Genomic DNA, 26,675 nt, shown 5'->3' on the forward strand with positions numbered 1-26,675 from the left:
GCCCAGCCACCACTGACTACCACCGGACTAGTCCGGTCCGGCACCGGGTGTCCCATAGCCCTGGGGTGGGCGAGTCAACTTTGGCGTCACGAACAGGATTTCGTGCCCGGTCACACCGGGTACTGTGCGCCTGAAGAACTGTGTAAAAGACTGTGTACTGGTTGTAAATTGCCGCCGCCATTAGCCGCGCCGAGCGCAGGAAGAAGGGGGGCGTGCCTGACAAAGAGCGCGAAGGGAGCGCGCCATCAGAGCAGAGCGCTGTTAACCCCGCGCGACCCGGAAGAAAATTTGAAAAGTGAACGGAGCCTGGTAAGGTTCACTAAGGGGGAGGAAGATGTCCGACTCCGAGGGAGAGCAGGTGGCTGCCATCGCCCAGGGCGCCGCAGCACCGGCCGAAGTAGTCCCAGTCGCCGTCGCCCCAGCCCCCACTGTAGCGCCGGTAATGCCGATCACCATGCCGTACATACCAGGAGCAGAATGGCTGCCGCAGTACTCCGGGGAGTCCCATACCTTGAGTGACTTCAGAGAAAGCCTGCACAGCTTGTTCCGGGTGTATCCTCTGACTGAGAGCCAGAAGGTGGGCATAGTAATGGGACAGCTAGCCGGCGCAGCCCAGCGTGAAGCGAAGTCCTGGCCTGATACAGATAAAGGGACAGCAGCCCAGATACTGGCCAAGCTAAAGAGTACTTTTGACACCCGCACCGCAGCAGAGATAAAGATGAGATTCTTTGGGTGCAAGCAACGGGCCACGGACAGCATAAGGGACTATGCCTTAAACTTGCAGGAGGCCCTGAAAGCAGTTAAACAGGTGGACCCAGAGAGTGTACGTGAAGAAGACAAACTCCTAACTGAGCAGTTCATAGAGGGGCTCCTGTCAGATGCCCACAGGACCTAGCTGCGTATCCTGGTCCTGCAGAACCCTGCTCTGGACTTTGCCAAGTTTAAGGACCAGGCCATCAGGGTACTGAGAGAATCTACACCGAATGACCCAGTACCCCTCCGGCCTCTTGCTATCACGTACCCCGGGGTGGTGCCTGCAACACGAGCCACTGCAGGGGCTGAGGCGCAGTCCCTGGATAAGGATCCCACTGCAGAGCTCAGACAGCAGGTCCAGGAGCTGACCAAGACTGTAGCTGCCCTGGCCAAGACCGTGCAGTCTCTACAAGTGACCCCATCGCCTGCAAGACTCGAGTTGGCCTCCAGCCCAGATGACGTCCCATGGATGCGACAGAGGAGGATTCCGCCGACCCGAGGCAGAGACACAGACCGGTATGATTCAACAGGACAACCGATCTGCCGCCACTGCAACCAGGCGGGCCACATTGCACGACGCTGTCCTTTAAACGGGCCGAGCCTGGGGCCAGGAGCCAACCCCCAGGTGTGAGGAAGCCCGGCTCAAACCCCAGCCGCAGCAAGTATGTGGGAGGACGCCCGGTCCTTCCCATTGTGCTGGATGGGATCCCTTTGAATGCCCTCCTGGATACGGGGTCCCAGGTAACAACCATCCCCCACAAACTGTACAAAAGATATTGGGCTGATTCAGACATTGACCATGGCCCAGATGATGATTTAACGATTGTGGCCAGTAATGGTCAGCCCTTACCTCAAATTGGGTACAAAGAAGTAACCATTAAAGTGGGGCGGGTGGAATTGCCATGTCAGGGGATGATAATTGTAGATATAGATCGCAAAGAATCTGACCCACTGCTAACCCTTGGTACAAATGTGATAGAAAATTGTATTGCCGAAGTGATAATTTTGTTGCAACAGGCGTCTGAAACTGCCAGCTCCGGGCAGCAGCGTGTCCTACAGAGGGAGATCAGAGCCCTGATGAGGAGGCAGCAAGTAGAGCTAGCCGGAGGAGAAATTGGCAGTGTGAGGGTAAGTGACCCCCTCCCCATTGTAATACCCCCAAGAAGTGAAATGTTGATATGGTGTCGGGCAGCAATAGGCCTCAAGGGTCAGGATTACCATGCCTTGGTAGAACCAGTGTATTCAGACAGTAGGCCTGGAGTCCTGATAGCCAGAGGGGTAGCGGACGTCCGCAAGGGGAGAGTGCCCGTCCGTGTCCTGAATTGTGGGGAGGAGGAGGCCAAATTGCCCCGGTACGCCACTGTAGCAAAACTGTACACTGTCAGTAACAATACCATTAAAGCAGTGGAACCCTTGATCCCGTCCGACCAGGCGGAAGACAATGGCTCCAAGGGGCAGCCGGAAGACTGGTGCCAAAAATTACATGTAGGCACCGACTCCACCCCCTCGCACCAAAAGCATGGGGTTTACCGGGTGGTACAGGAGTACGAGCGGGTCTTCAGCAAACACCCCCTAGATTTTGGGCAGGTGAAAGGGGTTAAACATCAAATCCCCACGGGTGATCATCATCCCATTAAAGAGAGATACCGCCCTGTACCCCCCGCACAGTATCAGTGTGCCAAGGAAATGTTACGGGAAATGAAGGAGGCTGGGGTTATCAGAGATAGTTGTAGCCCCTGGGCAGCTCCACTAGTGCTCGTAAAGAAAAAAGATGGTACAATGAGAATGTGTGTAGATTACAGGCAAATTAACCGCATTACACATAAAGATGCTTATCCACTGCCCAGAATAGAGGAGTCACTAACAGCCTTAAAGTCAGCTAACTATTTCTCCACCTTGGATCTCACCAGTGGGTATTGGCAGGTTCCCGTGGCAGAGGCGGACAAGGAGAAGACTGCATTCACGACACCAATGGGCCTCTGTGAGTTCAATTGTATGCCATTCGGGCTCTGCAACGCCCCAGGGACATTCCAAAGGTTGATGGAGTGCTGCTTGGGCCACCACAACTTTGAAACCGTGCTGTTGTACCTGGATGACGTAATAGTCTACTCCAAGACTTATGAGGACCACCTGAAGCACTTAGCAGAAGTGTTTGAATCCTTGTCGAAATATGGCCTGAAGATCAAGCCGTCCAAATGTCACCTCTTGAAGCCAAAGGTACAGTACCTGGGTCATGTGGTCAGCGCAGAAGGTGTGGCACCTGATCCGGAGAAAGTCACTGTAATCAAGGACTGGCCAAGACCCACCACAGTGAAGGAGGTGCGGCAGTTCCTTGGACTGGTGGGCTACTACCGAAGGTTCATTGATGGTTTCACCAAGATAGCAGCGCCCCTTCAAGATCTCCTGGTGGGCCAGCCAAAGCAGGCTAAGAAGCAGAGCCCTCCATTTGAATGGAGCAGCCAACTGGAAACATCCTTTGTCCGGCTGAAAGGGGCTCTCACGGGAGAAGAAATTCTGGCCTACCCTGACTACAGCCAACCGTTTGTACTGTATACAGACGCCAGCAACGTGGGACTGGGAGCAGTTCTGTCCCAGGTACAGGGAGGCAGAGAGAGGGTGATAGCGTACGCCAGTAGGAAGCTTCGGCCCACAGAAAGGAATCCAGAAAACTACAGTTCCTTCAAGCTGGAGTTCCTCGCTATTGTTTGGGCAGTGACTGAACGCTTCAAGCACTATCTGGCATCGGCCAAGTTCACCATCTTCACGGACAACAATCCGTTGACACACCTGGCAACAGCCAAGTTAGGTGCGATGGAACAGCGATGGATGGCCCGGCTGTCTAACTTTGACTTTACCATCAAGTATCGGGCTGGCAAGAAGAATAACAATGCTGATGCGCTGTCCAGAATGCCTCACTTGCCCGAGTCTGGAGAAGACATGGATGAACTCGAAGAGATAGAGTTACCGGCTTTCCATCACCAAGGTGTGTCCCAGTGTGAGCATGCTGTGGGAGTGAAGCGCTCAAGCCAGCACGGGGTCTCGGTCAACCCCTTACTCCACCATAATTGGGAAGAAACACAGAACGGTGACCCGGCCGTGCGATTGGTCAAAGAGAAGCTAGCGCAAGCTGAGACCCATCTTGGCCCAGACGCTCCAGAGGAAGCCCAGCAGCTGTGGAAGGAGAGGGGACGACTGTTCACCTACCAAGGCAAGCTCTGCAAGAGATATGTCAACTATCGAACAAATGAACTTGTCTGGCAGATAGTGGTTCCGCAGAGAGATGCTCCAATGGTCCTAGCAGCGTATCATGATAACGCAGGACACTTCGGGTGGAAGAAGTTGGAGGCCCTACTCCGTGATCGGTTCTATTGGGTGCACATGAGAAAGATGATCGAGAAGTGGTGCCGAGACTGTGGCCCGTGTAACCTGAGGCGGAAAGACGATGCCAGCCAAAGGTCTCCCTTGCAGCCAATTGTCACAAAGCAGCCCCTGGAGTTGGTGGCCCTGGACCACGTGAAGTTAACACCAAGCCGGTCAGGCTATGTGTACGCCCTCACCATTGTGGACCATTACTCTCGTTTCCTGGTAGTAGTGCCTGTGAAGGACCAGACAGCCAGGACAGCAGCTAGAGCGTTCCAGGCATCCTTTTGCCGACCTCACGGCTATCCGGAAAGGGTACTGACTGATCAGGGTCCTGCATTCGAGGCTGAAGTGTTCCAAGAGTTCTGTAACATGTACGGTTGTAAGAAAATCCGAACCACACCGTACCACCCCCAAACCAATGGACTGTGCGAGAAAATGAACCATGTGGTTATTGATATGCTGAAGACCCTACCGCTGGAGGAAAGGAACCAATGGCCAGAAAAGTTGCCAGATCTGGTAGACCTGTACAACCACATCCCAGTGAATTCGACCAACTGCAGCCCCGCTTACCTGATGCGAGCCAGACCAGGCAAGTTGCCTGTAGACTTTGAGATGGGGACTGTGTCGCCTGAGGCGGTTCAAGAAATAGAGGATTGGGATACAGAACGGTGCAGAATCCAAAGAGAAATGGAAGGAGTACAAGGAAGTCCCCAAAGTCAAGAGAAAGAAGGGGAGATGATTCAAACCATCCTTGGAAAGTTCCCCAAAACTTGGACCCGAATAAACAATGCCATAGTGGTACCAGTTTTGACGTTTCCGCAGTTGGTCGAGCCAGAAACGGAAAAGGTTCCGGATCCACCTAAAGAATCGTCCGCTCCAGCACGAGATGACACGCCAGCAGTGGAACAGGAGGATCAACCCCCTGTCAGTGGTGAACCTGTCATACCCTTGGTGACTCTTAGATCACAAAGGCAACCATCACGCTTACCTATGGGGGTTAGGCCCACCTGTAGTGCTGAGATAGAAGACGCACCACGTAGTCAGGGGCAAACACCAGAGCTACGTAGGTCCCAGCGCAGCACTCGGGGACAACCCCCTCTAAGGTATAGGGAGTCAACTGTATAAGGGAAAGAGTACTTATTAGAATGTAAATAGTTATGCAAAATGTCTGTCATGTTGTGTACAAAATGTTTTCTTTTTCTTTGATTGCGAAAATGGACAATTGGGCCACTGGACTATGGGTGGCCAACACCTAAATTGTTCATAGTTAGCACCAGTGTGCTCAACACCCCTGAAGAAAAACCCGTCCGGCGTGCATAGAGTGGGGTCATCAATGCTCTGACGCACGCCCAGAGCCTACGTTGGGGGTTTGAACGCGGCGGGTCCCCCATGGAGCAGTGTAATGGACACCCGGCAGGGAGCCACACTGGACTCTTATAGTAATGTTTAAGGTTGTAACGTTAAAGTATTTGCGCCTCCCATAATGGGATGAAATGTTCTAACATGTCATGTTTGTTTCTACAGTCCGGGAGTACTGAATTTAACTAAGGGGGAGTGTGGCGCCCCAGGACCTGGTCGCCACAACAGCATTGCCCTCCCAAAAGGGTTAATGCTGAGCCTGGAGGTAATTGGGAGATCTATTGGCCAGTAAGTTAACACTCAACACAGTTCTCCCTCCGGCCAGCAGGGGGAGCTCTGAACCTGGAACTTCAGGGAGCATTCCTTAAGTCTGGCTGGAAGGAGGAAGTGGTGGTTAGTCTGGAGACAGGAGTGAAAGAGTGCAGACGCAGAGTAGTGCTGCCTTGTAAACTGGGGCCTAGAGCTGGGATAGCTTGGCCCAGTGAAGCAAGGGGAGCAGAGAGGCACAGCAGGGACTCGGACATCGGAGTCTGTAGTTGCCAGGGCATAAAATCCATCCCTGGTAGCTGAATCCGGAGGGCAGGAGAGCTGTAAGCCCCCTGTCCCAGAAGCAATCTGAAGGTACAGCTGCATCCCAAGGGCCCGGTGTAGACTCCAGCAGAGTAGCACCAGAGAGGGCCTGCGCAGTCTACCACACAGAAAAGGGGACGAACAACAAGTCCCAGCAGCAAGAGGGCAATTGCAAACCCAAAGTGCAGTGTCCTAACACAGCAGAGAAAGATTAAGGAGTAGGCCTCATACTCAACTGGCCAAAGATCACCCCAGGCACTTCCAGGCCGGCCGGATCATCTTTACCATCTGTGACGGTCTCCCTGGACTAAGTTTCTGCCGAGTAAAAGAGGAAAAGGTAAAGAGACTACTGTTTGTGCCTGTTTCTTTCATTGCTGGTCGGCCCTGCACCGTGTTAGTCACGCAGCACCATAGACTTCCACAAACACCAACCGTGCCCCGGGCATTGCTCCACCTGTGGGGAGCAGTACTACCATTGCTGCCATAACATCATCCCGGAGGCCTCACACAGCAGCGGCGGCTTAGTAGCCGCATACCACAGGTGGCGTCACGAACACAAACTTTAATTCAAGCCACATATTCAACTGACACCCACCAGGGCCACGGAGCCGGGCCCAGCCACCACTGACTACCACCGGACTAGTCCGGTCCGGCACCGGGTGTCCCATAGCCCTGGGGTGGGCGAGTCATTACCAAATGGCTTTTTGCTGCGGCTTGGCAGCCCCTGTACGCACGACTACTACTGCCTCCCCTAGACGCTCTACAAATATACTAAGGAAGGGTTTTCACACCAGGTTCTTTTTATGTTCTTGGCAATGGTACACAAAACTTAGGTAAGAGAACTTCTTACAATTGACTTCTATGGAGAGTAAAATTAATGTGTATGTGATGCACCTTCATGGTCTACTCTTGACCTGCTGTAAGAGTAGGTGCCATAGATATCCAACGCTCTACACAACTGCACCCATCAGAGGTCATTGCTTTTCAGACATGGTCATGATCAAGTTTCTTGGAAAGAAGGTCAACATTGGCCATTACTTTGGAAAACATAGGCTAAGGTTTGTTTTGCCAGATCCAGCATTTTAAGGCTATTGGTCTCTGCTCTCGAATTCCACCATATGTGGTTGCATCTATCAACAATGAAGATAAAAGTCCACCTTAGAGATAGCAAATCTGCTTGGTCATTCATAGTCATCCATAATCCTGGAGATCTAGACATGTATGTGAGTCGACCATCAGCGTTTTCGATAGTGGGGTACTCTGGCGCCGGGACTATGAATACTTTACTCTCGATGGGGTTATCACAGGTGGTCGGTCCCGGGTTCGTGCCCTGGGCGCTCACTCTGCGGCTGTGGAATGGGGTACAGGAATGATTTTGGGGATATACGTGACGCCACCTGTGGTGTCTGGTAAGCAGGATAGACCAGCGCTGCCCTCGGCCGACCTCTGAGGCGATGATAACGGCAGCTTAAGATCTCTCAGCTCCCCACAGGTGGAGCTATTTTACCTTAGGGCGGCGGGTCACTGACCAGGAGGGAAGCGACCGAGCGGTGATGGCTGCCTTCTTCTCTGATGTCGCAGGGTCATGTCGAACGGCGGAGAGACGATAAACCGAGTCCACATCAGTTCAAACAAGTCCTTTTTACTAGCATCTGGTTTGTTTTGCACAGTTCACAGCAGAAACAGTTTGGTTACCAAAAGGCCAATGGTCACAAGTTTCGGAGGAGATTTAATGACCGAGTCTCTCTCTGAGGTAACCTTTCTTTGTCTCTTTCTCGGTCCCTGCTCTGAGGGCTCTGTGACTCCCTCTTTAACCCACTCGTCAGTCTCGTCACTGGTTTTCCCAGGGGTCTGATGCTTCATGGTTTCTTTATCTATCCCGCAACAGCGTCGTGAACTCAGCTTGGGGTTCGTAGTCAGACTCTTGATGGGTACCCGGACTCCTCTTATTTAAGATCCCAGGTTAATGGTCAATGGTTTGGGGAAAAACCTGACAAACCTCCTCGGTTCCGTTATACCGGTGTCGACCTGAACTCTTCAGCCGGTTCTCGCCAGACCTAAAGCGTCCCGTTTCTGTCTGGGTTACCCCTTTTCCTGTCTTTCTTTTCTTTTGGGGTATCCTCGCTCAGGACGTCGGGCCTATGTTATTTCTAGCCCTTCTTTCAGTCATCAATTTACTCTCGTCTCTTCTTGTCACTCCTTATTGACTGACTGTTAACTCCCTAACTGTCACCCAGTCGTCCTGTCAATCATGTCGCGTCTCACGCTCAGCTAGGCTCCACCCCCCCATGGACCTACTATATAAACAGTCCCAGGAATATGAAGGTAGGGGCTGCTGAGTCAATGTTAATCTATATATATAATTGCCTTATTCTATCTGTCTGTCTGTCTGTCTGTCTGTCTGTCTGCCTGTCTGTCTGTCTTGCTCCAAAATTGGGTCCTTACAGTGACAACCGTCTGATTGGCCGCTGGCTCGGCCTGGCCCCGCCCCCCACGGATTGGTCGCTCGCCTCGGCCTGGCCCCGCCCCCCCGCACGGATTTACCGCTCGCCCCGGCCCTCCGCACGCATCGCCAGACATAACCTTGCGCTGCTGGGATCGTGACGGAGCCGGTGAACGCTGGTAACTATTATACACATCAGGTAACTAAGGTCCCTTAGTTACCCGATGTGTATCATAGTTACCAGTGTACACCGGCTCCCCAGCGGCCTTGCCCCGCCCCCCCACGGATTGGTCGCTCGCCTCGGCCTGGCCCCGCTCTCCGCATGGATTGGCCGCTCGCCCCGGCCCTCCGCACGCATCGCCAGACATAACATTGCGCTGCTGGGATCGTGACAGAGCCGGTGAACGCTGGTAACCATTATACACATCGGGTAACTAAGGTCCCTTAGTTACTCGATGTGTATCATAGTTACCAGCGTTCACCGGCTCCCGGTACACATGTGCAGGGAGCCGGCATTATACTCCTCTTCCCCCAGGACTACTCCTCCTATTATAGTCCTCCTATTATACTCCTCTCTGAGTATAATAGGAGAACTATTATAGCATGGGGGATGGAGCACGATGGGGTGCGCAGCATGGGGGATGTAGCACGATGGGGGGTGCGCAGCATGGAGGATGTAGCACGATGGGGAGTGTGCAGCATGGGGGATGGAGCACGATGGGGGGTGCGCAGCATGGGGGATGGAGCACGATGGGGGGTGCGCAGCATGGGGGATGGAGCACGATGGGGGGTGAGCACGATGGGGAGTGCGCAGCATGGGGGATGGAGCACGATGGGGAGTGTGCAGCATGGGGGATGGAGCACGATGGGGGGTGCGCAGCATGGGGGATGGAGCACGATGGGGGGTGCGCAGCATGGGGGATGGAGCACGATGGGGAGTACGCAGCATGGAGGATGGAGCACGATGGGGAGTGCACAGCATGGGGGATGGAGCACGATGGGGAGTGCGCAGCATGGGGGATGGAGCACGATGGGGGTGCGCAGCATGGGGGATGTAGCACGATGCGGGGTGCGCAGCATGGGGGATGTAGCATGATGGGGAGTGCGCAGCATGGGGGATGGAGCACGATGAGGGGTGCGCAGCATGGGGGATGGAGCACGATGGGGGGTGCGCAGCATGGGGGATGGAGCACGATGGGGAGTGTGCAGCATGGGGGATGGAGCATGATGGGGGTGCGCAGCATGGGGGATGGAGCACAATGGGGGATACGCAGCATGGGGGATGGAGCACGATGGGGGGTGCGCAGCATGGGGGATGTAGCATGATGGGGAGTGCGCAGCATGGGGGATGGAGCACGATGAGGGGTGCGCAGCATGGGGGATGGAGCACGATGGGGGGTGCGCAGCATGGGGGATGGAGCACGATGGTGAGTGCGCAGCATGGGGGATGGAGCACGATGGGGAGTGCGCAGAATGGGGGATGGAGCATGATGGGAGGTGCGCAGCATGGGGGATGGAGCACGATGGGGGGTGCGCAGCATGGGGGATGGAGCACGATGGGGGTGGGCAGCATGGGGAATGGAGCACGATGGGGGGTGCGCAGCATGGGGGATGGAGCATGATGGGGGTGCGCAGCATGGGGTATGGAGCACGATGGGGGGTGCGCAGCATGGGGGATGGAGCACGATGGGGGGTGCGCAGCATGGGGGATGGAGCACGATGGGGGTGAGCAGCATAGGGGATGGAGCACGATGGGGGGTGCGCAGCATGGGGGATGGAGCACGATGGGGAGTGCGCACCATGGGGGATGGAGCACGATGGGGAGTGCGCAGAATGGGGATGGAGCACGATTGGGGTGCACAGCATGGGGATTGGAGCACGATGGGGGGTGCGCAGCATGGGGGATGAAGCACGATGGGGATTGCGCAGCATGGGGGATGGAGCACGATGGGGAGTGGGCAGCATGGGGGATGGAGCACGATGGGGAGTGCGCAGCATGGGGGATGGAGCACGATGGGGGGTGCGCAGCATGGGGGATGGAGCATGATGGGGGGTGCGCAGCATAGGGGATGGAGCACGATGGGGGTGCGCAGCATGGGGGATGGAGCACGATGGGGGGTGCACACCTCCCCCCAAAACACACACACACACCGCCACACACGCACTGCACAACACACCACACACACACTGGGAACCACAAACACCGCCCTACACAGACACCCAACACACAAACAGCGCGGCACACACAAATATACGCACATGCCGCACAACACACACATTGCACAAAACATATCTCCCACCAAAACACACACACACACCCCACACAAACCGCGCAACACACACACAGCGCTCCACAAACAACGCAACACACACAACGCAACACACAAACAACACCGCTCTCACCCCCCGCCACACCCAGACAACACCCAGAACATGTACAGCGCCCTACACAAACACTTGGTAACTACACACAACAACATCTATATATATATATATATATATATAACAAAAATCATACATTAACTACACAATACGTAAATTCTAGAATACCCGATGCGTAGAATCGGGCCACCTTCTAGTCTAATATAAGACTCTGCATTTACTCTCTCTTTCACCTGTGACCAAAGAGCACTGCACCTTGATGTTAAGGTGCTGTATTCCCCTGTAGCGCCTAACCATAGGGGTACCACATATGATTCAGGACTTTTTCAGTAGACTGGATGGCTCTATATTAATAGTCACACAGCTTTTAAAGTCTGGAGGTAGTCTGTTTTAAAATGTCTGGGTCCCAGTGCAAAATTTGCATCAGAGCCCCAGTTATCACCATTTCCTAATGTCTTTATAATCTTTTGTGTCCCCTTGGGAGCTAGGATTTGAACATGACTGCTACCGCTGCTCTCCATATACCTAATCATTCACCCATGGAAAATCAGTATAAAACGTCTCCTTAAAGGAGGAACATTCATTGGATTTTTCTCTGTAAACTGAGTACATCCTCTAATTCCCTTTGCTCTACTGATTCTGAAACAGTTTTAGTTTTTCTTCTGTGCCCCTCGGTTCCAGTTATGCCCCCCTGGTAATAATGAAGCAAACTTTCCTTTCCATGCACTGGGCGTGTACTACAGAACTTACCTGTGGGAGTGGCTGTTTTTTGATTGGCCACTGTAAGAGAAAAAAGGAAACGCCCACAGAGAGGTTCTGTGGTATATACCGGGCTGACAGAAGGGAAAACGTGCACAGTTATTATCGAGGGGCATATCTCTGGAATGGAGGGGCACAGAAGAAAAAGAAAAACTGTTCCAGAATCAGTGACTCGGCAGTAATTGGAAATACTCAGTGTACGTTAACAAAACAGTGAAGGGTCTTCTTAAATAAAAGTTTTAACCAAGAAATGTAATAATTGTAGCTGGGGTGCAATTCAATCAAGAGTTCATGATGTAGATTCCTCCATTTGCGGTGCCTTTTTTTCCATGAAAATGACAGACACAATCGGGGAACTTAATGAACCCCAATATAAGTCAATGGATCCGTCAGCCTTTGGTTGTATCCGTCACAATGTAACTCAACTCAGCTCCTAAGCTTTCCCTCAAGTTCGGGGTCCCTAGGCTATCCTTAACCTCAGTGTTACCCCTAATGGTGGTGTGATGTCCTGGCAAAACCAGGTAGTCACAGAGGTTGTACCAAAACTCCAGCCTCCTTGGCATACCAACACAAAACCCACGCCCAGGTACAACACACAGCCATTAAAGCCTAGTCACCCCCTTGTGACGATAAGGACACACCAGTGGGCGGGACCAGGTGGATGGGAGCGTCCACCTAGGGGTCCTGATGTGTTCTGGGAGGGAACAAGGGAGTCGAGTTTTAGCGAGAGTTGAGAGTGGAGCTTAGTTGAGTTGAGAGGAGAAGTCAAGTAGTGGAGTCAGGGATTGGGGCCCCTGGACTACCAGACTAGGTAGCAGACGGCAAGCAGGACCACAGGCGACGGAGATCCGGTCGCGGGAGACCTTAAGTGGACTGGGGCTGGGTTGTAGCCCGCCGGTGCCGACAGCGGGAATCCAATCTGGAGGCCGTGCACAGTCTGGATGCCTTGACCCTAGGACGAGGAAGGTTGCAAGCCCCCTTGTCAATTTACCAGCCAAGGACAAGGTTTCAGGCCTTGTTCTACAGAAGCCCAGAGAGCGAAACGGAAGCCCAACGCGGGGGATAGGGTGTCCGTCAGAACCCACAGAGATCCCAAGGGTCAGATTTTGCGGGCCACAGCTCCCAACATACACAGTTTTGGGAGTGGACTTCACCGTTCCAAGCGGAGTTGCCCAGTGAAGACACAAACACTGAGTGCAGGAGGAAGGGACACTTGTTTATTACACCCGGGTGTGGGACCCGAATATACCCGCCGGAGGCGACCGGTCACTGGCGATTTGGTTTACCACTGGACTCTGTGTGCAATTCTTGTGAACTGTAAGTACACCATTTACCACCGGTCCAACCCTGCATGTCACCTTCAACAGCCATTACTCCCGTACACCCGGGCCCCGGGACTACACCTCCCCTACCCGTGGAGGAGATTCCATCCTGCTGCCCTGCTCTATCAGCCCCGGCCTCCCCATCACCAGGCAGCAGCAGTGTCACCATCCCTCACCGCAACCCATGGGTGGTGTCACCGACAAATCAATCCCCTATAAATACTCCCTTTCTACGGTTGCGAGGACGGCCAGCCGTACGAGCCCGGGTCCGGCCACCACGCGAGCCGCAGTAACGAACCTGGATCCGAGCAACCCCCCTTCAGCGGCCCGTCCCCCGTCCACAACAACCCAGATGCCTGAGTACCATGCCTGGCTATGCTCCTGACCAGAACTGATCTTATTCCCCCTCTCCCACCCGGGAAGAAAGGGGCAGGAGAGATGGAAACACAGATAGAGACTGACGGGAGAAAACCAAAACTCTGACATACTGCAGACTCACAGGAACCAACACTGAGAGATTCAAGAGAAAAGAAACAGCAGGAAGGTAGTGATGAAAAGAAAACAAGGGTTAATTCCACAACCACACACAAGAACTAGTACTATAACCACCAGTTAGTCTGGATCAGAACACCTCGTCAGACCAGCTAAGATAAACTATAGCTGGCACTAACGGAAGTGTCCAACCAACATATAGGAGGAGAGCAGATGTGATTGGTTCCCCAACAACATGTGATCAAAGATGACTTACAAACAGACTATCAGAGATTAACTCTTAGTAGCCTGCCTATGAACAACCAATCTGTTGGTCGACTCCTGAGTCAGCCTGTGCTGATTACAGACATCAGAGAAGCTATCAGACGTACTGTAGTGTCAGAATCAGTAGCCTGAATAGATCCTGCCGCCGCCATGACAGTCAGCAAAGTTATGCCTGCTTTACACGAGACGACCGATCGTGCGATTTCACGATCGATCGTACCCACCCCCGTCGTTTGTGCGTCACGGGCAAATCGCTACCCGTGTCGCACAAAGTCATGAAACCCCCGTCACACGTACTTACCTGCTGTGCGACGTCGCTGTGGGCGGCGAACATCCTCTTCCTAAAGGGGGAGGGACGTTCGGCGTCACAGCGACGTCAAACAGCCGCCGGCCAATAGAAGTGGAGGGGCGGAGATGAGCGAGACGTAAACATCCAAACACCTCTTATTTTTAATCAATTTTCTTGATATAGAAAAAAAAACATGTATTTAATGTTTTTTTTTTAAATTTCTTAGGGTCAGACACTAAAATTATGAAAAACAGCGGAAAATCAACTCTGAAAAGAACCAAAATCGATCATCTTATGAACGGAATGGTGTACATGGTAAAAATCCTCCGCCATCGTTATAGTATATCCTGTATCCTGTATTCCTCCTATATACACCGTATATATGTATCTTACAGATATTCGTCCTGCTCATCCTGAGCGCAGCTGGTTTAGCAATCGGTCAGACATTTTGGGAAAATGATATAAACAGCGGGAACACGTCTTGGTATATGTACGACGGGAATGACTACTCGCCAAACTACCGGGGATTTCTCGGCTTTTGGGGATACATCATTGTTCTAAATACAATGGTGCCCATATCCCTCTATGTAAGGTACAACACATATATACTATATGAAAATCATTAAGTAATAATGTAAGTGCAAGAATAAGGTATCGATTGGCGACTATGCTAATGAATATTTTTATAATTAATGTGACCTGATATTTAAACACTGATTTATCACATAGTTGTTAGCATGTGTGCAAAGGTCTAAACCTTGGACTAAAAGGTTCTAATAGTTAAAACAGGAGGAATAGTATATGATGAATATGTGTCATAAACTGCAGTGTACAGCATGGTGGAGAGACGTAACAACAGTGCTAGACTGAGCTTGGACATGAGTTGTCATTGTTATTATTATTATTATAGTGCCATTTATTCCATGGGGCTTTACATGTGAAAAGGGCTACACATAATAGGGACAAGTACAATAATCATAGGCAGTACAATGCACAGACTGGTATAGGAGGAGAGAGGACCCTGCCCGCGAGGGTTCACAGTCTACAGGAGGAGAGAGGACACTGCCCACGAGGGTTCACAGTCTACAGGAGGAGAGAGGACACTGCCCACGAGGGTTCACAGTCTACAGGAGGAGAGAGGACACTGCCCACGAGGGTTCACAGTCTACAAGAGGAGAGAGGACCCTGCCTATGAGGGTTCACAGTCTACAAGAGGAGAGAGGACCCTGCCCACGAGGGTTCACAGTCTACAGAAGGAGAGAGGTCCCTGCCCGTGAGGGTTCACAGTCTATAGGAGGAGAGAGGACCCTGCCCGCAAGGGTTCACAGTCTACAGGAGGAGAGAGGACACAGTCTGCAAGGGATAGGTGAGGGTAGAGATGGACGTTCGGCGCTATAGTGGACTAAGTGTCACTGCAGGTTGTAGGGTTCTCAGAAGAGGTGGGTCTTCAGGTTCCCATTGAAGCTTTCCAAGGTAAGTGAGAGTCTGATGTGTTGGGATATAGAGTTCCAGAGTATGGGGGAAGCTCGGGAGAAATCTGGTATGCGATTGTAAGAAAAGGATTTGCGAGGGGAGTAGAGAAGGAGATCTTGTGAGGATCGGAGGTTACGTGCAGGTAAGTACCGGGAGACCAGGTCACAGATGTAGAGAGGAGACAGGTTGTGGATGGCTTTGTAGGTCATGATTAGTGTTTTAAACTGGAGTCGTTGGGCGATGGGAAGCCAGAGAATGCATTGGCGGAGATGAGAGGTCAGGGAGTAGCAGGGGGACAAGTGGATTAGTTGGTCGGCAGAGTTTAGGATAGATTGTAGGGGTGTGAGACTGTTAGAAAGAAGGTAACAGAGCAGGAGGCTGCAATAATCCAGGTGGGAGATAATAAGGGCATGCACTTGTATTTTTGCAGCTTCTTGGGAAAGGAATATATGAATCCGGGAAATATTTTTGAGTTGAAGGCGGCAGGAGGTGAAGAGGACTTGCATGTGTGGCTTCAAGGAGAGAGCAGAGATGAGGGTCACCCCCAGGTAGCGAGGATGCAGGACTGGGGAAAGTGAGCAGCCATGGACTTTGATGACTAGATCTGTTGGGGGGGTTGAGTAAGGAGGAGGAAAGACAATGAACTCTATTTTGTCCATGTTCAGTTTTAGAAATTGAGCAGAAAAGAAAGATGAAATAGCAGACAGACATTGTGGGATTTTGGTTAGTAGAGAGGTGATGTCAGGTCCAGAGAGGTAGATCTGTGTGTCATCAGCGTAGAGATGATACTGAAAGCCGTGGGACTCTATGAGCTGTCCCAGGCCGAAGGTGTAAATGGAGTGGAGACTCATCCAGGTTCCCATTTGTGCCGCATAAGAGAAGATTTAAACAGAAAACAAAGTTGGCAACTCTGAAATAATATATACAGTATAATAAACTATAAAAAAAGGCAAGAAAGGAATAATTGCTTTGATATTTTTAAGATCTCCAAATGGACTTACATTTTTAACATTTATCCCCTTCTAATTAAAAGCAGAAGGCTACTTTCCTCTAAGGGTTGTGGCTGGTATTGCAGCTCCATCCTATTAACGTAAATGGAGCCCAGTTGTAGTACCAGACACAACCACTGGAGATTTGTGGCACTATTTTTTAACAAAGTTTGCTGTTTTTTTCCTCTAATTTTTGTCAATAGCTATAAAGTTAAAAAAAAAAAAAACTTTTTGGAAACTGAGAAAACCTTTTCGGCTTAATTATTTATTTATTTTTTTAGTGTTGAAATGATTCGTTTGGGCCAGAGTTACTTTATTGACTGGGATTTACACATGTACTACCCAAAGAAAGACACAGGAGCCAAGGCCCGGACAACATCACTGAATGAACAGCTTGGTCAAATCGAGTACATATTCACTGACAAGACCGGGACGTTGACGCAGAATATAATGACGTTCAAAAAGTGTTCTATTAATGGGAATACTTACGGTAAATAATTAATGGGGATCATTGTGGTTTGAGAAAATTTGGGCAAATAGATATTTTTTCATGATTTTGATTTTATAAAAGAGTAGACCACCGCTGTAGACCACTGTGTAAAGCTCACTCTATGGCGCGTATATTTAGATATATATATACTAGAAGGTGGCCCGATTCTACGCATCGGGTATTCTAGAATTTACGTATTGTGTAGTTCATGTATGATTTTTGTTATATATATAGATGTTGTTGTGTGTAGTTACCAAGTGTTTGTGTAGGGCGCTGTACATGTTCTGGATGTTGTCTGGGTGTGATGGGGGGTGAGAGCGGTGTTGTTTGTGTGTTGCGTTGTTTGTGGAGCGCTGTGTATCTGTAGCGTTGTGTGTGTGTTGCGCAGTTTGTGTGTGTGTGGTGTGTTTTGGGGGGAGGTATGTTTTGTGCAATGTGCGTGTTGTGCGGTATGTGCGTATATTTGTGTGTGCAGCGTTGTCTGTGTGTGTGGGTGTCTGTGTAGGGCAGTTGTTTGTGGTTCCCAGTGTGTGTGTGTGGTGTGGTGTGTTGTGCAGTGCGCGCGCGCGCGCGTATGTGTGTGTGTTGGGGGGAGGTGTGCACTACCCATCGTGCTCCATCCCCCATGCAGCGCACTCCCCATCGTGCTCCATCCCGTATGCTGCGCACCCCCCATCGTGCTCCATCTCCCATCCTGCGCACTCCCAAACGTGCTCCATCCGCCATGCTGCGCACTCCCAAACGTGCTCCATCCGCCATGCAGCGCACTCCCCATCGTGCTCCATCCCCCATGCTGCGCACTCCCAAACGTGCTCCATCCGCCATGCTGCGCACTCCCCATCGTGCTCCATCTCCCATGCTGCGCACTCCCAAACGTGCTCCATCCGCCATGCTGCGCACTCCCAAACGTGCTCCATCCCCCATGCTGCGCACTCCCAAACGTGCTCCATCCGCCATGCTGCGCACTCCCAAACGTGCTCCATCCCCTATGCTGCGCACCCCCCATCGTGCTCCATCTCCCATCCTGCGCACTCCCAAACGTGCTCCATTCGCCATGCTGCGCACTCCCAAACGTGCTCCATCCGCCATGCTGCGCACTCCCAAACGTGCTCCATCCGCCATGCTGCGCACTCCCCATCGTGCTCCATCCCCCATGCTGCGCACTCCCAAACGTGCTCCATCCGCCATGCTGCGCACTCCCCATCGTGCTCCATCTCCCATGCTGCGCACTCCCAAACGTGCTCCATCCGCCATGCTGCGCACTCCCAAACGTGGTCCATCCGCCATGCTGCGCACTCCCAAACGTGCTCCATCCGCCATACTCCGCACTCCCCATCGTGCTGCATCCCCCATGCTGCGCACTCCCAAACGTGCTCCATCCGCCATGCTGCGCATTTCCAAACATGCTCCATCCGCCATGCTGCGCACTCCCAAACGTGCTCCATCCGCCATGCTGCGCACTCCCAAACGTGCTCCATCCGCCATGCTGTGCACTCCCAAACGTGCTCCATCCGCCATGCTGCGCACTCCCAAAGGTGCTCCATCCGCCATGCTGCGCACTCCCAAAGGTGCTCCATCCGCCATGCTGCGCCAGCATCAGCCTCTCCGTCTCCAGCATCAGCCTCCCCATCCCAGCCTTCCCCAGGTTCAGCCTCTCTCCTCTCAGCCTTCTCCAGCACGCCGTGCTCCTCTGCCGACACTCACAGATCCGATCGCATACACTCACACACACCCACACACACCCACCCGATCGCATACACTCACACACACCCGATCGCATACACTCACACACACCCGATCGCATACACTCACACACACCCGATCGCATACACTCACACACACCCGATCGCATACACTCACACACACCCGATCGCATACACTCACACACACCCACACACCCCCACCCGATCGCATACACTCACACCCACCCGATCGCATACGCTCACACACACCCGATCGCATACACTCACACACACCCGATCGCATACACTCACACACAAAGACACACACACTGACGATATTGCACATACGCGCTGATACTCACAACATCCGGGGATATCACATGCTTCTGGCCATGTGATCCCCCGGCAGGTCCTGGAAGCTCACAACAGCACAGTATCGCCGCCGAGAAGCAAGCGATATCCCAGGATGTTGTGAGTATGTGGATGCGATGTGATGTGTGAGGTGTGTGTGAGTGTGATCTGATTTGTGTGTGTATGTGTGTGTGTGTGTGTGCTGTTATGTGTGTGTATGTTCCGCCGCTGCAGGACCTTGATGTGTGGATGCGATGTGATGTGTGTGTGAGGTGTGTGTGAGAGTGAGTGTGAGCCGGTGTACACTGGTAACTATGATACACATCGGGTAACTAAGGGACCTTAGTTACCCGATGTGTATAATGGTTACCAGCTTTCACGGCCTCCGTCAAGATCCCAGCATCGCAAGGTTATGTCTGGCGCTGCCGGGATCCTGACGGAGCCGGTGTAGAAGCAAGCGATATCCCAGCATGTTGTGATGTGTGAGGTGTGTGTGAGAGTGAGTGTGAGAGTGAGTGTGATCTGATGTGTGTGTGTGTACTCACCTGGGAATCGGAGCTCCGTGTCAGTTGGGCCAGAGCGAGCGTGCATTGCGTGAGGGGGGCAGGGCCTGCAGAGAGCCGGGGCGAGAGGCCAATCCGTGTGGGGGGGCGGGGCCATGGCGAGCCCAGCGGCCAATCAGCTTTGTGTCACCGTAAGGACACAATTTCGGAGCATGACAGACAGACAGACAGACAGACAGAATAAGGCAATTATATATATAGATATATATACATAAAATAAATAAATATATATATATGTGTGTATATATATATATGTATATATATATATATATATATATATATATAATAAAAATAAAAAAAAATATATATATATATAATATATATATATATATATATATATATATATATATATATATATATATTACATATATGAAATAGGGAGAGAAACCTCCAATTGGGGTGCCATTTCTCCTATATTACCTAGAGCATTACATTTTCTTACCTTATGGATTCCAACCTCGTTCACCCTCGGGTAGTCATAATGTCATGAGCAAAAGACAGCCTCAACAGCATCAGTTTAGAAAAATTTTGGGGGCTCATCAGGGATAGAAAGTTTATTTTTTTTCCACTTTTAGATGTTATGGGATTTGTTAAAATGTACAATTTGAACTAAAGAGAAACACTTCAGTGAAGAGACTCGTAATAAGAAACTTCGTATTTTTGATATAAAACTTATTTTCCACTCTAATTATTATTGATAATGATTTTTAGCGCACTATTGATTCCCTGGTGCTTTACATGAGAAGAAGTTACATACAAAATACTGATAAATTATGATGCGCAAACTAATTGTCACACGGAGTATTGCACAAACTTCTCTGACTGTCATGGCGGCGTTAGGTGCTGTTCACATTGCAGATTCTGACACTCCTCCCAGTCGTTTCTCTGGTGTCTGGGATCAACACAGGTAGACTCGGGCATCAACCTGCTGTGTGCTGATTCATAGGCAGGCTAGCAAGAGTTAATCTCTGCTGGTCTGCTTGCTCCTTTAATCACATGTTGTGGGAAGGACGATCACATCTGCTCCTATTTATACTGGTGGAATCCTTCCACCCATACCAGCTATAGTTTATTCTAACCTTGGTCTGTGAGGTGTGATGTTCCAGACTTACTGGTGAAAGTTGTGCTCTTTGCTTCTGCGGTGGTGGAGGGTAGCCCTGTTGTTTTGTAGCTTTTTTCCTGCTCTTGTTTTTCCTCCTGATCCTTTTATGGTTTTATCCTCTATGTATCCGTGCTATGTGACAAAGTTTTGATTTTGCCTTGTCTATCTTTATCTATGGGTTTCATCACATTCCTGTCCCATACCTACCTGGAAGGAGGGAGAGAGGGAATCAGATCAGGACTGGTCAGAAGCAGGACCATAAAGGAGACTCAGGCCTCTTCACCATCAGGAGTATCTCTTATATTGGGGATAGCACAAAGCCCTCAAGGTTGAGGGACAGCTTAGGAGCCCCAGTTCCCTGTTATCCCATAGTCATCGTGACACCAATTATGACAAACTGGTAGAGAAAGGAGAGGCCCTGCTCTTTTGGGCTTACAGTCTACAGTCTGCACCATAAAAAATCATTTCTGTACACAGGAGCGCTCACATCATAAAATGTTGGTATTTCTTCCAGGTAATCAAAAGAAAATGGATAGTAAAAAGACAGAGGTCAGTATGAACTGTAAAGACTGTAAAATAAGATGTCATGTGTGTTCATAGTTAATAACACCTTTTTTTGGCCATTGAATTACTTGTATCCTGCATTTTCACCATTTCCCCTCTTTAGGTTCTATCTCTAATTTTCAGTTGTCTCTGAGCTAGTGGGTATAAGCAGATAAGCTGCTACACTGTCCACACAGACATGCAAGGTTCTTGCTCTCCTGTCTATATGTATAAGCATGGAGGACATTATAGAGTTGAGCGAGTACTTGTACTCATAACAAGTACTGTCTAATACTGGTGTATTCGTTCCGAATAGCGTGTGCAATGCAAATCAATGGGCAAAAATCCACAATGTAACGAGTAACCCGAATTCCGCACTCGCTATTCGCATGAATAGTGCAGAATTCGGGTTACACGTTACATTGCGACTTTTTCACCTTGACTTGCATTGCACACGCTATTCAGAATGAATATGCGAGTATTAGACAGTACTTGTTATGAGTATAGCGAGTAGAGTTGAGCGCGGTTCGAGGTTCTCCAGTTCTAAGCTCGAGTGATTTTTGGGGCTGTTCGAGATCGAACTAGAACTCGAGCTTTTTGCAAAAGCTCGATAGTTCTAGATACGTTCGAGAATGGTTCTAGCAGCAAAAAGCAGGGCTTTTTACAGCTACAGTGTGCAGGAGCCATCGCTGGCAGCCTGCCACAAGCTGGTAACCAAGATAAACATCGGGTATCCAAGCAAAGCGCTTTGGTTAGTAACCCGATGTTTATCTTAGTTACGTGCAGGAAGCCCACACTTCCCCGCTCAGCTCGCTCCGCCCCATCCTGCCCGCGGCATGTATACATACATATACACACACACACACACACACACTCTCACTCACACACACTCTCACTCACGCACACCCCCCCCCCCCTCCCAGCTACAGTGTGCAGGAGCCATCGCTGGCAGCCTGCCAGAAGCTGGTAACCAAGATAAACATCGGGTATCCAAGCAAAGCGCTTTGGTTAGTAACCCGATGTTTATCTTAGTTACGTGCAGGAAGCCCACACTTCCCGCTCAGCTCACTCCGCCCCCTCCTGTCCGCGGCATGTACACATACATACACACACACACACACACTCTCACACACACCCCCCCCCCGCTCGGCTTACCTGCGGTGATGAAGTCCCGCCCATCCCGACCTCAGCGCTGTCACTGTCCTCCATGGCCGCCGCTTGTCACATCACCTATCGCTTCCGACCCGAGACTGACACTGGCGGTGACGTCACGGACCTCTCGCGATACTTGATGTGAAGGCGCCGGTCATTGACCTCAGTGACAGGGGCTGTCAGTGTGCTGGAGATCAGCGCAGGTAATGTACCTCGCTGACAGCAGCACTTGTCATCCCCTGCAGTGACCTGGGCTGACCCATTGATGTTAGCTCAGGTCACTGCATTGCTCTCCCAGCCAATGGGGAACATCCTGCTCTTCATTGACTGGGACAGTGTGGATCGTCATGGCAACCCCTTGGATTACACCAGACCTGGATTTGTTTTTCTTTCTAATAAATTGGTTAAAGAGGGAATGTTTTGGGGAGTGTTTTTTCAAATAAAAATGTGTTTGTCGTCTATTTTTTTTTATTACTGACTGGGTTGGTGATGTCGGGTATCTGATAGACGCCTGACCTCACCAACCCCAGGGCTTGATGCCAGGTGACATTACACATCTGGTATTAACCCCATATATTACCCCGTTTGCCACTGCACCAGGGCGCGGGATGAGCTGGGGCGAAACACCAGGATTGGCGCATCTAATGGATGCGCCACTTCTGGGGCGGCTGCGGCCTGCTATTTTTAGGCTTGGGAGAGTCCAATAACCATGGACCTCCCTAGTCTGAGAATATCAGGCCCCAGCTGTCTGCTTTACCTTGGCTGGTGATCCAATTTTGGGGGACCTCTACGTGTTTTTTTTTTTAAATTATTTATTTAATTTAAAATAACAGCGTGGGGTGCCCTCAGTTTTGGATTACCAGCCAAGGTGAGGTTGCCAGCTGTGGTCTGCAGGCTGCAGCCGTCTGCTTTACCCTAGCTGGCTACAAAACTAGGGGGAACCCTACGTCATTTTTTTTTTTTCATTTTTTTGGCTAAATACAAAGCTAAGCACCCCTTAGTGCCACATGAAAGGCACCAAAGGGTGCTCCACTTTTTCTCCATTTTTTCTCCATTTATTCTCCATTTATTCTCCATTTATTCTCCACTTATTCTCCACTTATTCTCCACTTTTTCTCCACTTTTTCTCCACTTTTTCTCCACTTTTTCTCCACTTTTTCTCCACTTTTTCTCCACTTTTTCTCCACTTTTTCTCCACTTTTTCTCCACTTTTTCTCCACTTATTCTCCATTTTTTTCTCCACTTTTTCTCCACTTTTTCCTCCACTTTTTCTCCATTTTTTCTCCACTTTTTCTCCACTTTTTCTCCATTTATTCTCCACTTTTTCTCCACTTTTTCTCCACTTTTTCTCCACTTTTTTCTCCACTTTTTCTCCATTTATTCTCCACTTTTTCTCCATTTTTTTCTCCACTTTTTCTCCACTTTTTCTCCACTTTTTCTCCACTTTTTCTCCACTTTTTCTCCACTTTTTCTCCACTTTTTCTCCACTTTTTCTCCACTTTTTCTCCACTTTTTCTCCACTTTTTCTCCACTTTTTCTCCATTTTTTTCTCCACTTTTTCTCCACTTTTTCCTCCACTTTTTCTCCATTTTTTCTCCACTTTTTCTCCACTTTTTCTCCATTTATTCTCCACTTTTTCTCCACTTTTTCTCCACTTTTTCTCCACTTTTTTCTCCACTTTTTCTCCATTTATTCTCCACTTTTTCTCCACTTTTTCTCCACTTTTTCTCCACTTTTTCTCCACTTTTTCTCCACTTTTTCTCCACTTTTTCTCCACTTTTTCTCCACTGTTTCTCCATTTATTCTCCACTTTTTCTCCATTTATTCTCCACTTTTTCTCCACTTTTTCTCCACTTTTTCTCCACTTATTCTCCACTTATTCTCCATTTTTTTCTCCACTTTTTCTCCACTTTTTCCTCCACTTTTTCTCCATTTTTTCTCCACTTTTTCTCCATTTATTCTCCACTTTTTCTCAACTTTTTCTCCACTTTTTCTCCACTTTTTCTCCATTTTTTTCTCCACTTTTTCTCCATTTATTCTCCACTTTTTCTCCATTTTTTTCTCCACTTTTTCTCCACTTTTTCTCCACTTATTCTCCACTTTTTCTCCACTGTTTCTCCATTTATTCTCCACTTTTTCTCCGTTCTTTTTCTATGGTCAGTCTACCCATTAGCTCTGCCATGCATACTGTAGCTCTACACCTACTGCACATGTTACTTTATGATTGACATCTCTTTCGTACCAGAGCTGTCTAAGTCTACTCTGACCCCATATTTGTCATTACTATATTGTCCTTGTACTGTATTATGACATTTGTATCATGTGTTTCATTTCTTGCTGTGTTGCAATTTTTTTGCTGCATGCCAATTGTACCTCTACATTGTTCGAGTTTATGTTATTGTTCTCTCACTCTTATGTGATACTGATTATTGTCATTTTTCATGATTACATGCAGATAAGTCCAATCTGACGAAGGCTCAGGCCGAAACGTCAATTGTAACTTGTTTTGGACAAAAACATATATGCTTATGAAAAAAAAATGTTCTTAATACGGACCAATAAAGAGTGATTTTGCATTACTATCCATTGGGACTTACTGACTTAGTCTGGGAGATTTAGAGTGCCGAGGTTACTCACTAATTTTATCTATTATTACCTCTGAGCACCTATATACCAGTGAGCAGAGCTTCCTCTACAGTAGTTCTCCTGATTAGGCATGCCCTTACCTCATGAGCAGGGCATTGCAGCTTTGGTAGCAACCATTACGACATGGACTCTGCTGCTGTGGACCCGGGGAGAGTGAGTGCAGATTCATTGCACCCACACTCCTCACATGAAGGGTCCGCACTCCTAGAAAATGGGGGATACGTTCCCTGAGTGTCTCCCCCCCATATTCTAGACGGTCCAGAGTCGTCGTGGGACACCTTTATTTTTTTTCTTACAATAAATTGGTGAAAGAGGAAATGTTTTGGGGACTGTTTTTTCAAATAAATTTCTTTTGTCGATTTTTTGTTTTTGTTAGTACTGACAGTTTATGATGTTGGGTATCTAATAGACGCCATGACATCACAAACTGCTGGGCTTGATCTCAGGTGACTTTACAGCTAGTATCAACCCGATTTATTACCCCGTTTGCCACTGCACCAGGGCACGGGATGAGCTGGGGTGAAGCGCCAGGATTGGCGCATCTAGTGGATGCGCCACGTCTGGGGTGCCTGCGGCCTGCTATTTTTAGGCTGTGAAGGCCCAATAACTATGGACCTTCCCACCCTGAGAATACCAGACCCCAGCTGTCCGCTTTACCTTGGCTGGTGATCCAATTTGGAGGGGACCCTACTTTTTTTGTGTAATTATTAATATTTATAAAATAATTATAAAAAAGAGCCTGAGGGGACCTCCACATTGGATCCCCAACCACGGTAAAGCTGCCAGCTGTGGTTTTCAGGCTACAGCCGTCTGCTTTACCCTAGCTGGCTATCAAAAATGGGGGGACCCAACGTCATTTTTTTTTTTAACTATTTTTTAAATAGAAAAAATTAATGGGCTTCCCTGTATTTTGATTGCCAACCAAGGTAACGGCAGGCAGATGGGGGTGGCAACCCATAGCTGTCTGCTTTATCTGCGCTGAGAATCAAAAATACCGCGGAGCGCTACGTCATTTTTTTAAAGATTTATTTTTACAGCACTGTGATGTCCAGCAATCAAAATACAGGGAAGCCCATTTTATTTTTAGTTATTTATATAAATAATTAAAAAAAATAAATATGGGCTCCCGCTACATTTTTTGTATTGCTAGCTAAGGTTAATCCAAGCAGCTACTGGCTGCTAACCCCCACTGCTTGGTGTTACCTTCACTGGCAATGGAAAATCCAGGGAAGCATTTTTTATTTTTTTTGCCAAAAAACTACAAAAAAAGGACGTGAGCTTCGCCATATTTTTGTATGCTAGCCAGGTATAGCAGGCAGGTGCTGGAAGAGTTGGATACAGCGCCAGAATATGGCGCTTCTATGAAAATGCCATTTTCTGAGGCGGCTGCAGACTGCAATGCGCAGCAGTGGGGCCCAGAAAGCTCAGGCCAACCTGTGCTGCGGATTCCAATCCCCAGCTGCCTAGTTGTACCTGGCTGGACACAAAAATGGGGCGAAGCCTACGTCATTTGTTTTCTAATTATTTCATAAAATTCATGAAATAATAAAAAAAGGGCTTCCCTTTATTTTTGGTTCCCAGCCGGGTACAAATAGGCAACTGGGGGTTGGGGGCAGCCGTACCTGCCTGCTGTACCTGGCTAGCATACAAAAATATGGCGAAGCCCACATAATTTTTTCAGGGGGCAA

General features: G+C 49.7%; 1 protein-coding gene across 1 annotated transcript in view; it reads left to right on the forward strand.

Annotated features, from left to right (window-relative positions):
* The window catches only part of LOC142256432 (phospholipid-transporting ATPase IC-like), a 165,482-nt gene that overhangs the window by 75,914 nt on the left and 62,893 nt on the right, over positions 1-26,675 (forward strand). Inside the window, exons 11-14 of the mRNA XM_075328118.1 lie at positions 14,223-14,311; positions 14,392-14,588; positions 16,740-16,948; positions 21,161-21,195. Coding sequence (XP_075184233.1) covers positions 14,223-14,311; positions 14,392-14,588; positions 16,740-16,948; positions 21,161-21,195 — 530 coding nt within the window. The remainder of the gene's footprint in view (positions 1-14,222; positions 14,312-14,391; positions 14,589-16,739; positions 16,949-21,160; positions 21,196-26,675) is intronic.

Source organism: Anomaloglossus baeobatrachus, chromosome 1 (assembly GCF_048569485.1).
Source record: "Anomaloglossus baeobatrachus isolate aAnoBae1 chromosome 1, aAnoBae1.hap1, whole genome shotgun sequence".
NCBI lineage: Eukaryota > Metazoa > Chordata > Amphibia > Anura > Aromobatidae > Anomaloglossus > Anomaloglossus baeobatrachus.